This window comes from Physella acuta, unplaced genomic scaffold, assembly GCF_028476545.2.
Source record: "Physella acuta isolate Inbredline_101_S28 unplaced genomic scaffold, ASM2847654v3 ptg001328l, whole genome shotgun sequence".
Classification (NCBI taxonomy): Eukaryota; Metazoa; Mollusca; class Gastropoda; family Physidae; genus Physella; species Physella acuta.
Genome location: NW_026732843.1, coordinates 260,828 through 277,532, shown reverse-complemented (window position 1 = coordinate 277,532; position 16,705 = coordinate 260,828). Strand labels below are relative to the sequence as shown.

General features: G+C 34.2%; 1 protein-coding gene across 1 annotated transcript; it reads right to left on the bottom strand.

The window, feature by feature from the left end:
• Positions 1 to 893: 893 nt before the first annotated feature.
• On the bottom strand, positions 894 to 16,508 carry LOC131958434 (uncharacterized). The gene is given in 13 exon segments (XM_059323467.1): positions 894 to 4,317; positions 4,908 to 5,079; positions 5,188 to 5,482; positions 10,759 to 10,930; positions 11,546 to 11,760; positions 12,165 to 12,303; positions 12,827 to 12,903; positions 12,906 to 13,598; positions 14,063 to 14,184; positions 14,269 to 14,394; positions 14,720 to 14,848; positions 15,113 to 15,717; positions 16,453 to 16,508. Coding segments are annotated over 12 exon segments (2,961 nt in total). The 5' UTR covers positions 15,668 to 15,717; positions 16,453 to 16,508; the 3' UTR covers positions 894 to 4,051.
• Between the last annotated feature and the right edge of the window lie 197 nt (positions 16,509 to 16,705).

Here is a 16,705-nt window from a genome sequence, read left to right as displayed (position 1 = left end):
TAAGCACAATAAACGGCTAGTAGATCCATATTTTGTATTAGGCATTATTTCAAATAAGGCACGAATCGATTTTATCAGTCAACTTTCTAAACCTAACATCTTACAATCAACTTTCTAAACCTTACACAATCTTTAACAAGAGCTTTCAATCTATCAATTGTTATTGGAATAGTTTATTGTGAGATTTCCATATATCAAATGTTATTTGAATAGTTTACTGTGAGATTTCCATATATCAAATGTTATTTGAATAGTTTAATGTGAGATTTCCATATATCAAATGTTATTTGAATAGTTTACTGTGAGATTTCCATATATCAAATGTTATTTGAATAGTTCAATGTGAGATTTCCATATATCAAATGTTATTTGAATGGTTTAATGTGAGATTTCCATATATCAAATGTTATTTGAATGGTTTAATGTGAGATTTCAATCTATCAAATGTTATTTGAATAGTTTATTGTGAGATCTCCATATATCAAAAGTTATTTGAATAGTTTACTGTGAGATTTCCATATATCAAATGTTATTTGAATAGTTTAATGTGAGATCTCCATATATCAAATGTTATTTGAATGGTTTAAGGTGAGATTTCCATATATCAAATGTTATTTGAATGGTTTAATGTGAGATTTCAATCTATCAAATGTTATTTGAATAGTTTACTGTGAGATTTCCATATATCAAATGTTATTTGAATAGTTTACTGTGAGATTTCCATATATCAAATGTTATTTGAATAGTTTAATGTGAGATCTCCATATATCAAATGTTATTTGAATGGTTTAAGGTGAGATTTCCATATATCAAATGTGATTTGATCCACTCAACAAGTAATTTAAACCTATCAACATTCTCCCATTCTGTCAAGATATACACAAAGGCCAGAGGTTATATCAAGTTTAGTTTATTTTAAATTTTAAATTCTGTTATGAGTTTGCATGGTTATATTTGAGTGTGTAAGTAAATATACATATTGATATAAAAACTGTACGATGGTGAAAATGCTATGTTAACACAAGGCACAAAAGCAACAGTGATGTATATATGGATACTGTCTATTGCTGATTATAAACAAAAAAATAAAAACAAAGAGAAGATATAAAAACAATGAGTAGGTACATGAGCAACTGATACCTTTTCTTGGGGTGAGTTATTTTGTCTGCAGTCAAATTATTTTGTATGTTGTCATATAATTTTATATATTGTCAAACTGCTTTGTGTGCTGTCTTTCTACATAAACTGGTCTTTACTAACAAAAATTATTAAATAAATATAAACTGTATTAACAGGAAATAATAAATCACAGTGAAATGGAATAATGTCCAAAAAAACAGAACAAAAAAACACCTGGCAATTAAATTTTCCATTAATCAAATGTTTCTTTTGTACATTTAAGTTCCCAAATACCAATTATGTACATTTAAAATCTTCAAACGTCAAATTACACTTGAACTCTCCATCAAATTCTGTTTAATATGTGAAATCAAACTTGTGAGCCACAGAATTGTATATAGATATTTTATACGTCATTTAAGTCCCCACCAAGTTTGTTATAAAAAAGTTAACTGTACATTAAGAAAGCTGAAGAAAATTAGTTACACGTATTTCACGTTAACATTTTAAAAAATCTTATAATGTGAAGTTACAAATCTGAAGTTAAAATATTAAATCTTTACACCTGAGCCTGCACCAACACAAGAAAATAACAATGTTACCTCTCAGGGTGCCAGGCATAAGGAGCTTTATTATGACATAAAAATCTTATGTTAAAATATTAAATCTTTCTTTTAATAGAGCGAAACCTGACATACAAAAGTATAAAGCGGCTTTAATAAACTTTGGCGAGATATAAGACATGGAATATTATGCATCAATAATATACATAGGAACAGTAACACTCTTCCATGAAACCCTTAGGTAAACACAGTCAAAGAGGGTTTTCATTGTAATAAACAAGGTGTTATTTGTTATATTAAGTATTTCTTTATACTCAGATTAAATATAACCAGTGGTCAGCTATTTTAAAAATCTTAAATAAAATGTGTAAATTTTTTCTGATTTTAAGAGTAGTTGAACTTTCTAAAATAGAAATTTTGATTTTTTTAAAAGACTAAAGCAGCTCCTATAATGTTAAGTTATCATCATGTGTTGCAATGCTCATAGGTAGTTGATGGACAACTTATTCAACATGATAACATTTTATTTTTAAATTGTCATCTGTGATTTCAAAAGGAAAAGACAGAAAACATGCTAGTTTATGGCAATATTTGAGCATTGGGTAACGTTTCAACAATCATTCAAATACCAGATGGTTTGAACAGTGCACTATGGACTTAATTCAAATATATTTCAGCTATCATCACAATCACCATTATTCTAACAGCTTGTAAATAAAACGACATTTAACCTCACTGTTGCTAACTTCTTTAGGGGAAATCACACTGATCAATCATGTGGAGACCACACTCATCAATCATGTGAATACCACACGCATCAACAATGTGGAGACCACAGTCATCAATAATGTGAATACCACAATCATCAATGATGTGAATACCCCCCATAGGGGTCATGTGAATTCCCCACACTCATGAATCATGTGAATACCCCACACTCATCAATCATGTGAATACCCCACATAGGGGTTCATGTGAATACCACACTCATCGATCATGTGAATACCACAGCCATAAATCATGTGAATACCACACTCAGGGGTCATGTGAATACCACACTCATCGATCATGTGAATACCACACTCAGGGGTCATGTGAATACCACACTCATCGATCATGTGAATACCACACTCATGAATCATGTGAATACCCCACACTCATCAATCATGTGAATACCACAATCATCCATCATGTGAATACCCCACATAGGGGTTCATGTGAATACCACACTCATCCATCATGTGAATACCACACTCAGGGTCATGTGAATACCACACTCAGGGGTCATGTGGAGACCAAGATGTCTGTAAAGCTACTGTATGTTCAGGCTAACCTAGCAATATCCTAAACTTGAATTTAAATTTTAACATTTTTTAATTTTAGAAAGTACACTTTACACAGTTCATTAGACTTCTGTTTTCTCAGCCCAGAGTATCCCAGATTGTGTAATCAGCACTATAACCAATTGCCACCAAGATACTAGAAAGTACACTTTACACAGTTCAATAAACTCTTCTGTTTTCTCAGCCCAGCGTATAACAGATTGTGTAGTCAACACTATAATCAGCGACGTATGCTAGTCCTGAGCTGAGCGCTCAGTAGCGCTAGTGGATTAAACCAGCGAATTGATATCAAGATTCTCAGGTTAACAACTGTGTCCTCTACTACTTAACCACACTGTCCCACATCTTCATTCTTAAAACTGATTCAAACAGCCACATAGCAATAGCTGACAAAATCATTCTCACACAACTTGAGGCAACTAGCTAGTTTCTCCAACACAACAGATAAATTAACAAACTTTGCTATCAGAAATCTGGTTAACAGTTCATTGATATCAAAATGAAATTTCTAATAAATTAACAAAGAAACAAAATTTCCTTTCTATGCTTTATATATACTTCTAATATTGTTGTATACCAACTAAACAAAATTACATTTGTAAATATGGTATTAATCATGTAATAAAAAAACAGTAACAGGAACAGAGAGGTGAAATTTAACAAAAATATCTTCATTATTTTAACATTTCTAATTTTCTAAAGTGATATTTGATTTTTTTAAATATTAACATTGTTTATCAATTACATAATAATTATATTTTATAAGAATGTTTTAGTTTCAGTTATCAAACTGTGTGTAAACTGACATTTAAAAAAAAATCCAACAAATTCTATTGATGATAATGTCACTCTAGTAAATTAGCTGCATTGGTATATACTGGCTGAATTATATTTGAGATTAGAACAATGTTTTATGACCCAAGATCTTCTCGTAGTAGACTGCTCTTCATTTGATCAAGCACACATGCTAACAGTCATAGTGTTCCAGTTTAAGAGTTGAAGCTGTGATAACTATAAAAAAAGACCTCAAGAGTGGTAAAAGTTGTTGAAGTGGCCTCGCAGGTGTGGTGGAATGTTCCCAGCCAGAGCAGCGTTCCAGAGGTTCTCAGCCAGCTCCACCATGCTGGGGTTCTCCTCCCTCATCAGGAGGAGAGCACTGAGGAAGTTTCGAAGTGTGCAGCGAGTCTCCATGAAGTAGAGCTGTAGAAATGTCTGGGCAGGCAGACTGCTGGTCCTGATGTGCTGCATGGCTGTGTACAGTTGAATTTCTTGCATGGTCAGCCCCAAGTTGCCTGCAGAGAAACATATTCACCATTGCATTTTCTTGTGTCATATTCAGAAAATCCTTCAAAAATATTTCTTTTTATGATGGGTAATTTAACTTAACTCACATTAGTGAAAGTAAAGGCGGCTGGGCATAGTGCTGAGCACACTATCCCTTCATATGCTGAGGTCACAGTAACAGGTGAACTCTACTTCACTTGCCCCATGGACCGTCAGGTTTGAAAAGGGAATAGCACTTATTTTTAACACCCCAAAACACAATAAGTTAATAAGAAAGTGAAAGTAAAGGCGGCTGGGCATAGTGCTGAGCACACTATCCCTTCATATGCTGAGGTCACAGTAACAGGTGAACTCTACTTCACTTGCCCCATGGACCGTCAGGTTTGAAAAGGGAATAGCACTTATTTTTAACACCCCAAAACACAATAAGTTAATAAGAAGTAATCAACACATTCATAATTAAATAAAAGCTTAAATTCAATGGTAGCTTTTATTACAATCAAGTATTGTTTTTCATACAATTAAGGGTAGCCTGAAAAAGGATGAAAAGTACATTTCATTAGGGACAAAACTTATTTTAATCTGAGAATGAACGTACCTGCTAGAGATTCCCAGGCATTTTGTATGCTAAGTTGCTGAAAAATTGGAATCATTGAAGCGTGAATAAACCTCAAGTCAACAACACTCATATCTAGGACGTATATGAAAGCTTTCTCCATAAGATCTGGCGGACTCATGGCATTAGCTCCAGGGAGAAGGTGCAATGGAATCTGAAAGAGATGTCAAATTGGCATCAAATCTTTATGCATGGTTGCTATCTCTTGTCATGTTGCTGTAGCTAATGTTTTGTTTTTTTAAAAACTGTTTTCAAAACTTACTTCAATTTTATTGTCAAAGATTGCATATGCCATAGATGCCCCTGTTAAACTGACAGAGCTTGCGGCGCCCTCTGTTGGACTGGCACCACCACAGTTAGCTGCAGCGCCCTCTGGAGCACTGCACCTATCTGTAGAGGGGCTCCTGTCTCCCAATGTCAGTGGAGCACTGCACCTATCTGTGGACGGGCTCCTATCTCCCAAAGTCAATTTTACTTTGGCACTTCTTGGGACAAGGCGGCTAATGATCTGATGGATGAGTTGGGCGATGGGATTTTTGCCTGAATCACTACCAGATCTACATAGGATGGAAAAAAATAATAAACATTTCATGTAAAGTGAGGAGAACAGGAACAATGATGCTCTACAACCTTGATACCAGCTATAGAAGAACCTAGTAGTAGAGTCGCAAGGTATTTGTGAATATACTTTTTAATTAAACTGTTTTTCTGGGGAAAATTTGTGGCCTTGGAAGAAAAGCATTTTTTTGTGTGGCAAAAATTGTTTATGTTTGTGATAGAAATAGGTAAACTTACTCTGTCAGTGTGCTACAGTGTAGCACTGCCCTCTATGTCAGTGTGCTACAGTGTAGCACTGCCCTCTATGTCAGTGTGCTACAATGTAGCACTGCCCTCTACGTCAGTGTGCTACAGTGTAGTACTGCCCTCTATGTCAGTGTGCTACAGTGTAGTACTGCCCTCTACGTCAGTGTGCTACAGTGTAGCACTGCCCTCTATGTCAGTGTGCTACAATGCCAACAAAGCAGTAGAGGTTCCCGTCAACAGAATAAAATATCAAGCATTATTTACCTAATCTGTTTTAGTCTTGATGAAATAGCAAGGACGCCGCCCAACTGCCCTAAAATCTACCTTGGGACTGGCCTCCAAGCTTCAAGTTGGGAATTTCCGAACGCGACAAAAATATCAATCATGACGTCATTGCGTTTCTATGTTGACAGTTTGCTTATAAAAGAAGTCAAGGTTATGTTTTTCGATTTTGAAGTTAAATTTTTACTTTAACTATCACTACCTATATGCCCTATTAGATGCACATACTCTGAAACGGAAAGCATCAAAGTTAATGTGTATTAGTGCCTTGTTGACAATCTTCGATAACACGCTTTCTCGGAATTCAAATAACCGAGCTAAGGTACTAAAAATAGTTTTTAAAAAAGGGCAGAGCGGAGAGGGTGACATGGGGGAGGGGGCGAGAACAGCCAGTCGAGAGAAAAACGTGACTCGATTATATTTTATACGGTAGCCGCTTCGAATTCAATGCGACCCTTACAAATATTAATATATAGCCTCTAGTGTGGGCGAAGTTTGAAATTAAAATCAGGTTTCTGTGTAGCAACCTGGACTCTGTGCTACGTCTAAGTGTAAGTGGCTATACTCAGGCCCCACACTGTGTGATTTAACCAACACCGCGTATTCAAAAGAGGCTAAAGATGTGGTCGTATGATAAGGTCAAGGCGCGGAGATCGGCTCTGATTGCTGTTTATTCTAATTAACCATACCGTTCAACCACCCCGACCCGTTTTTACATTGTAGGCACACCATCTACTATAGGTGCGTTGTCCAGCCCCGCACCTTTTCCCATTCCCCCTCACACACACAAGGCTATAGTTTATCAATACGTTTTTCATTTTATTTTCCCCCTTAAAATGATAAGATACGTCACATTTCGGATGATTTTAGATACCGATGTCCGATAATAGACTCTTCCGTTAAATAGGTGTGTTGGGTTGTTAGTAGTATTGTAATCTCAACTAATTTTATGGTTAGAAATTAGGCTTAGGCGTATGGCAGGACTAGGGTTGGGGTTAGCATTGTCGAAACTGACATTAGCCAGCAATGTGTAAACTACCAGTAACCTAACACCCTTTTTTAAAGAACATTTTATTATCGGACACTGGTATAAAAAAATCCCCCCCCCCCCCCACAAATCCCCCCTCCTCCCTCTACTTACGTAGCACATCGCCACAATAGTTCCAGATTCGACTACCTAAGCAATGCTTACAAATGTAGTGTTAGCCTCCACTCCTGATTCAAATGTATCGTTTTAATCATAAGGCCGTATTACATCTATAATATGCCAGCAATATATTTAAGGGATCCATTGGCGTGTGCTGTACCCCCCCCCCCCCACCACCAACGATCGGTTCATTAAATAATGTAAAATTATGTTTAGTTGTATTATTTTAAAAATCAAAATAGTGGTAATCATACTGCAAAGTATTAATCATTAATCCAAACCTAGTTTGAATGCGATCAAATTTTTGACCTGTTAACGTGTGAATTTCCGACTGTGTTTTCACATTACGTGGTTAACTTCTTTAAAAATAGCCCGGAAATTCAGACTGTTTTCTCTTAGTAAGAGGCTATAAAAGTTAGTAGAGCTAGCTGTTGGGACACGTTATCGCGGCCCTAAGATTGTGTGGCTGATCACAAGACTCCACGAAAGGGATAGGGGTCATCCATTTATGACGTCCACACCGGGGGGGTGGGGTCCGAGAAAAAACTACTTTTGTGGACGCATGTGGACTGGGGGGAGGGGGGTTCGGGTCAATGTGGACGTCCATATGCGGAATTAAACCACAAAATATTTAAATTTGATATTTTAAAAAAAAATGAATTTTAAAAATGCATATAAAATATAGATTATACATTAAATTGGCGGTTCTCATGATAAATGTATCAAGTAATGTAGCTGTTTACCACCCGCCTAAGAGGCGGGAGGGGATGGGGCAGTGACCGCGGCAATTTTCTAAAACAATTCATGGTATTTCGAGTTTATTTTTAACATTTCAAACAATTGTAACTAATTCACAGTATGCCTACATCACTATTTTGTGTCAAAGCCTATGATGATGTAGATCTAGTCTTTTTTTTTTCAAGTAAAAAACTCAAAACAACCACGTTACAATTAGATATTTAAAAATCAGCGCGTGAATAATGTGCTCGCTTGGCCAGTTGTGTAGGGCTCACGTTCAGCGCGACCACAAAAAAAAAGCGGGCGAGGCGGTTTGTTATGGATACACATGCAGCGTAAAGTTTAGTAAAAGGAATATAATGACGTCACGTTGATTAGCCGAATTCACCCGAACCCATATAGTCGTTGATAGCTAGACAGCCACAAACGACAGTAGAAGGTTCGGTCTACAGCATCTTCAATTTAAAATAAATCGGGAGTGATCTCCCCTAAACTTTCTCGAATATTCTTATATAACACTACGGGGGATGGCAACTCGGGATATATACAATATTTTTAATCCATTTTTAATTAATTAAACTTTTTATAATAGAATAGAATCTCGTAGAAAAAAGAATTGCACACCAAGTGAACGCCAAACAAAATGTGCATAATAGCGCGGTATATTATTAGTACTTTATAAATTCACATGCGTTTTTTGAGAAATCTGAAATAGCGTAAATTACTACTTCCGGTAAACGGAAATTACTCAAAATTTGATAGAAGGCAGAGAAATATAACTTTTACTTATATGTGAAATTTCATTTATCTATCTGAAATAGTACTCAAGTAATAGGCTTTTGAAAAATTAAAAGAAGAAAAAATTCCACTTCCGGTTATCGGAAATCGTTCAAAAGTTGATACGGATCTACGATTTTAATATAATACTTATATATGAAATTTCATCAACCTAGCTATAACGGTACTCAAGTTATCGTGTTTACAGGCACACATACATCACACACACACATACAAACAAGATTGCAAAATTATGTTTTTCCGAGAGGTGTAAAACGTGCAAATCTCGATTTTTTTTTTCCTATGCACGATTACAACACTTTCTTTATACTCTGTGTTTACGAGAAAGTAAAAATGATGCATGGCTGCCTGCAATCTCTGACTCTTTATAAAAAATAGTGGGTCAAAAACCTTTAAAATTAAGATGCAGGGTACACAGCGTCAATGCGCAATCACTCTTTCAATAAAGAACAATTTTAGATAGTCTTAGCACATTCACACTTATTATTTAGACCTATTTATAGATGTTACCAAAAATATCAAATCCCTATATTACATTATTAGTTAATGTACACATTATAAATGAATTAGTAATTTTACAGCATGTATTGAGAGGTCTACTAAATTTTTGTGGATGTCCACAAGGGGGGGGGGGGGGTCGTCAAAAGTGGAGGGGGGAGGGTTTCTAAAATCCAAAAAGGGACTGTTATCGCGGCCCAAAGATTGTGTGGCCAATCACGAGACTCCACAAAAGGGATTTGTTATCGCGGCCCCATGATTGTGTGGCTGATCAAAAGACTCCAAAAAAACTGGCGTCACAAGCTCGGTGAGAGTGCGGTAACTGACGGGCTCAACCCATCCGACTAGTTGCATTTTGAGTTTGGTGTCACCCTATTTTTATTATTTTAATTAGATAAAGCATTGAACTGACAGTAGTTTTTTCGAAATGGTGTCACTCAGTGCGGACAGCACTTCTCCCCCCCCCCCCGCCTTGTGATGCTCCACAGACGCCCCACCCCATGGTGCAAAGTCCTCTAGTGACACAGGCCCACTGATGAGCTAGTCAGCCCAACTCACTTTTGTAGGAAGGGACGTTAGTCTAATCAGAAGTTTAAGGCGGTGCTCATTTGTCGGGGTTATCTTGTCCGGTGTAGTCCCTAGTTTAACATAATACACTTATGTCCTGTTCTATGTCACATTTGAGACCATCTGACTCACATAAGCCTCAGATAAATCATTTGCTAACAAATAACCTAACTATGAATTATACTTAAACTATCCATAACAATAACTTATATATAAAATAACAACAAAAACAATAGTGTTGTATAAAGACCATGATGTACACCTAATGATGTATACAGACAATAATTTACACCTACAGTGATGTGTACAGACAATAATGTACACCTACAGTGATTTTATACAGACCATGATGTACACCTACAGTGATGTATACAGATCATGATGTACACCTACAGTGATGTAAACAGTTTTTCTTAATAGTTATATAATTAAAGTAAATAATTTTCATCTTTTTATTGCTAGTTATTTTAACAACAAAACAACTATTTTATGATTTTAAACTTTTACACATCCACACATTAAATAACACATCAGTATACTTGCATCTCTGTAATATTAAGATTTTTTACAGATTGCTGACTGTCCAATATCTTAAAGTTTAAAATACAAATATCTGATTGATAAAAGAATTTATAACCAACCTGCAAGTATGGCCAATGGCACACAATTTTTAAATTGGTTATAACTTAATTAGCAGCTGAATTACTGTTGGGGTAGGTCACACAAAAGTCTCTACTAATAAAAGTTTATTAAAGATAGATCACTCTTCAAAAGAATAACAAGTGGTGAAAATTTGCAAAACAAGGTAGATAATTCTTAAGGATAGAAAAATACTACTTAGTGGCCAACTGGCAAAATCAGTTTGAAGAAGTAGCAGCAAAAAAAAGGTCACAATTAAAATAATTCTTCTAAAATAAAAGAGTACCTTAACAGAATGAACATAAAAAAAGGACATGCTGCAGCAATGAATATCTAAACCACTAAAGTATCTTTACTAACCTCTTCTTGAATATAATTATCTGGTTAGCTGTTTTCTTATAATGTAGACAAAGGTCTTGGTCGTGCATTTTGACATAGGCAACAAACTGACCATCCATTTTAAAATTTTGAAAATCTTGAGACTGGCTCAACTCTGACAGGAGGGAATAGAATGCTGAGCAGGGGAAGTTGCCTGGGGGAAAAAAATTCCTGAGTATTGCAGCAAAGATAATTGGCTACTGCCAACACAATTGTGCTAGCATAACTAGTTAATCACACAAAGAAATTATACATATAAAATACAGATTTCAAGTGGATGTATGAGTATGTAGAGAGCCGTAGACTTAAAAAACTAAGTAAAATGTATTTATATATGTATATTTATATATGTATATATATATATATATGTATATATATATATATGTATATATATATATATATGTATATATATATATATATGTATATATATATATATATGTATATATATATATATATGTATATATATATATATATGTATATATATATATATATGTATATATATATATATATGTATATATATATATATATGTATATATATATATATATGTATATATATATATATATGTATATATATATATATATGTATATATATATATATATGTATATATATATATATATGTATATATATATATATATGTATATATATATATATATGTATATATATATATATATATATATATATATATATATATATATATATATATATATATATATATATATTGATGTTGAAAAGATGTTACTGTCATATCTACTGTTAAGTTTAACTAACCTGAGGATTCAATAGTAAATTGCCTTTCATAATTTTCAGGTGTTTCAAAAGGAACGTCTACTATAAAGAAAGGGAAGAAAATGCTGGAGTTATCCTCAAAGCCAGAGTCTTGGTACTGTGAAGCAATGGAGTAGGTCAAATGCAAGTCTTCCAAACAGGAAAACAGCTTATCTGGGTCCTGGACAAACTGGCTAAGAATATCTTGGAGCTCAAGCCTACAAAAAAAGTAATACAAATCGCATTTTATTTCAACGCTTGAACAAAACTAAAATAAAATCATTAATAAAATGGTTATAACAAATCACAATTCCATGTAATGTATTCTTGATTACATTATGATATGCAACCTGAAAACACATACAAGATGTTTCATTCTACTAATTTCTACTTCCACACAAATAGACATCAAAGCATTCTATTGTATTTATCAATAAGCTTTTGTTTTTGATTTTTTGAAAAAAGTAGCATTAATGAGAGCTTATTTTTTTAAATCAAGAAAGATCACACATAAAAACTGAATAACAGATTTAAAAAATCAGCTTTTTTAGTTCTAATGAATAACAAAAGCATTGACAGTGTAATGAATGTTAATGAACTAAAGAAGGTAAAAATGAATAACCTAGTAACAACGCCTGTGGTACAGAGTTTAAAATACAGGTCCTGCTCTGATATAGTCACACGTGGGTTCTCTGTGCAGATACAGAGGTTAGACAGCTGGCTGTACAACACATGAGGGACAATGAACTCTGATTCAGATCCTGCAAATAAATCATAAAAAGATATTCTGATGAGTGACAAGGTGTAATTCAGTCTAAAACAGTGGAATAAATGCAGGAATTCCTGAGGCAGTTTACAGTTCATTATAGTTTAAGTGAGTTAAACACTTCTCAACCTTGTGAGAAATTATCTTTTAGAATCTCATTTAAACTTTATTGAGTTAAAGCAAGTTGATTTATCTTAACAAACAAACCAGTAAACAACAAATTTTGCTACCACTTCTTTTAGTCAACATGATCACAAATATTTTGTGTTGAACATAAAAATGTGATACTTTTTGGAGTATTTAACTCACAGACCCAAGGGAGATAAACAACACTTTTAAAAAAAACTAATCACATACTAAAATCAAACATAAATGTATAATTTGTATTATTTTACACTAAACCTAAAAGCAGCCATTACTTTCTGTCGCAACAGTTGACAAAAATAACTTTGCTTGGTTAGTATTTAACAACAACAAATAAATAACAGAAAGCAAATAGCAAACAAATTTAGACTCACTTGTGACTAAGAGATTTCCAGTTTGTGTCAGCTCACCTACAACTTTTGACAAAAGCTCGACGCTAACCTCTGGCCTGTTAAAGTCTGAATTAACAATGTGGGTGTAATTGTCAGAGCTGTGTGCGACACTATAAGGTCTAAAGATACTGCTGTTTGAACTATCACATTTTGCTTGTTGGACAACTCTTTCAATGTTTTAAATATACTCAGTCTGATGGCTTTCATTTCATTAGCACTTGACAGAGAGGTAAGGTTAGGCGATGGAAGCAATTTACCAAATGATGTGTAAAAAGGAGTTCGTATTTCATCAGGATTTATATTGTCATTGACTGAAGACAATCCATATAAGAGAATATTTGGGGTCTCCCCTGCGAGCCCTGAGTGGATGGTGTGAGCTATATTACACAAGCGAGACATCTCTATATTGGGAGCTTGGGTCAGTTTCTTATTATCAAACACAATGATGAACAGAGATCTGGGCGTGAACATCCAGCTACAACAGTGGTGAAAAAAACTCTCGTCTGGCACTGCCAGAATCTCCACATTGATGCAGGAATCCTCGGGGTGCTCCAGCAGATAGGTAAATGACTCAGAGTTTGAGATTTGTATGGTATTGTTCTCCAGCTTCTTCATACAAATCTCAAAGCAGCTGACTTTAGAGTCAAACTGTATGATGTCACCAAACAAGTTGTGTAGGAGTTCGTTGGTGGCGTTGCCACACACAAAAACTCTCATCTGGGGCAGCTTGTGACATTTGACAGTTGTCCTTGGACTGGGGATATACATGGCATAGCCAATTACAATAGTGGAAAGAAAAATAAAACTGATCAGCATTTTTATATGCTTTTTTCGGTTATTAACATTATTTAGTAGATTTAAAATACAATATTTTTTAAAATCTGTATCTATTTACTTTCATTTAGCCCACAATATTAGCAAAACAGCATTTTATTTGCAATCAATTATAGACCATCAATTATATTAATTAGGCTGATAAAATATATTGTGATTTTCCTTGTCATAAAATTATATGTCTACTGTTAAGTTGTCTAGTTTGTTGTTATATAATAAAAGTTCTATTTGTATTTGACTTTCTAGTGTGTATTTTAGAAAGAGTTAAAAAACAACAGTGTGCAGACATATGTAAATTGTGAGAGTTAAAAATACTATCTAGAAGTAAGATATCTACTGTCTAATTTTAGCAGATTAAAATTTTACGTAGAACAAAAGACTTACTGCCTAATTTCACTCAGGGGTATACTCTCTCCTGCTGAAGGAAAATTTCTATAAAATTCATTGCCTTGAGGGCTTGTGGGTGGAGACTGGGGTTCTGTCATTGTAACACCTGGCATGATGGTCTGCAAGAGAGAAATGTTCGTGTCATCTCATAGTGAAAGATATTCTGTTACATAAGCAGAAAGAAATCAGAGAGCAATTCATACCTGGGCATTTATTTCCATAGATTCAGCTAGTCGTGGGATGTAAGCCTGTGCTTTAGGTAACAAGTCTAAAGGGTGCTGTATTTGAAGCCGTAGTTCACTTTGCATTTTCAAGTTTATTTCAGGCAACTAAAGGAATAGATTTAATGCAGGATTTTTACAATATATTATAATATAGTGACACTACAGACTATTTTGATGACCAGGCTATTCCTTCAGCAATTTTAGTCTTTATCATTTGTTATAATTAACATACAAAGGTAAAAAAAACCTTATCATTGGACAGCAAAAACCTAACACAAATACCAAGGATAATGTTGGACATCAAAAAGCTAACACAAGTACCAAGGATAAAAACCTTATTGTTGGACAACAAAAAGCTAATATAAATACCAAGGTAAAAAACCTTATCATTGGACAGCAAAAAGCTAACACAAATACCAAGGATAAAAACCTTATCATTGGACTGCAAAGAGACAGCATTAGCTGACAGCATCAAGTCTCCCACACATAGACCACTCTGAGCTGCTTTGCCATCTCTGTCCACCGTGGACACCAGAAAGTAGATTTCATCCTTCTGTTTCTGTTAGATAAATAAACTGCTAGTTACAAGGACTACATAATTTCTTCAATTATTACTCAATCTTCAATTATTACTCAACAATAAAATACAAATTAAATTTTAACATCATTACACTCCATTAATGAGAGGAAACTTAAGTTTAACAAGCAATCTGTAAAAAAAATTAAGTACTCTCATCAATTTTTCACACACTAATGCAATAGAATAACTTATTAGCAATAACATTATAGTTATTCCCTAGATATAAAAAAAACCTACACTTACATGCTTTTTTATTTTATGTGTGAAGCCAAATGATTCATTCTCATTTCTTTTCAAGTAAACAGTTAATGTTTTATCCTCCCATTTAACATGCTGTGGCAGCTTTAGTACACAACGGTGCCAAAGACAAGAATTTTCATCACAAGATATATTAGTACATTTTTTAACAGGCCATACTGTGTATATTGAGTTATGAGAAACTAATGTGGAAGTATCTGATATAAAACTTTCTTCTCTTTCCCTGGCACCTTCGTCATTCATGGTGAGATTAATATCATTGACGGACATAGAACAGCCAAAACTATTAAATCCAAAGTCAACACCCAGTGTTCTGTCACTTCTTTTAACTGTGTCTATTTCAATATCATAAGTTGGCTGATGCAGTAAGGGTTGGTTCTCAGGAGGGAGGTTGTAATTAAAGCCAGGCCTAGGATGATTTCCTTCTGAGACCTGCTTTCTAGCTGAAGTAGCTTGTGAATCATTGATAGAAATATTATTGCTATCTGACGATGTGTTTGAAAGTATCCGTTTGTAATATTTTGACTCCTTAGAATTCATTGAATATTAGGCCCTTTGGAGCATTTAGAACTATAGAAGAATTCAACAAACTGTAATCAACAATTGATGTAAATAATTATTTCGTAGTCTTTAAAATGAAAATGTATGCTTTGTTTAAATTATTTGTGTAATAAAATGCAATCATTACTGTAATGCTATGTAAATTGTCATGACTTAACGCTTAAGTTGCACACGTTGTAGTAGGCCTTATAAGCCAAAACTCATGTGGACTCACAATGACCCCAAGGGCGTTTTTTTATAGCTTAGTTTGGGGAAAAATAAGTGTTGTAAATTATAATTTTATGTCGCATGCATTATTCACTTTATGAACTCACAGTGACCCCAAGTACGTATGACACTATGATTTGGACCTACTGCTATTTAATCTCAAATCAAACTGAGCCTTCAACCAAGTAATCTACTCACTACACTACTGCCTTGCCGTTTCATGTCTGCAATAGTTGTTTTTTATACCAAGTCGTCTAGCGTCAGTTATAAACTATTATAAAGTTATGTCATAGATCTAAAAAATTTTATAGATCTAGATCTAGTAGGCCTGTAAGTATTGTCAGTCTCTACTGACTCTCTACACAGTACACTACACTCTACATCTCATTTCTCATACTCTAGAATCTAGATTCTAGATCTACGATCTAGGCAACGATGCTGTTATTACTAGATCTAGACTAGATCTCTATTATTACTATTAGTAGATCTATTAGTTATTAGTAACTTATTACTTATTGTTATTAGACTTAAGACTGGTTATTTGATTGTCTACCTACCTACACACTATTTTTAGTATTAGATATATTACCCCTATTATTACAATACTCTACTCAACTCTACTCTTATAGATCTAGATTCTAGTCCGATTCTTCCATAGATTCTAGATTTTTAGAACTAGTCTAGTGTTAGCTACACTCTAGCAGTACTCTAGTACACAGTGGGACGGTAGGCTCTAGATCTAGGATCTAATTTAGTTGCCTGTTAAGCGTATAAATCTGTATATAAAGTCTAGGCCTGTATAGTCTGTAT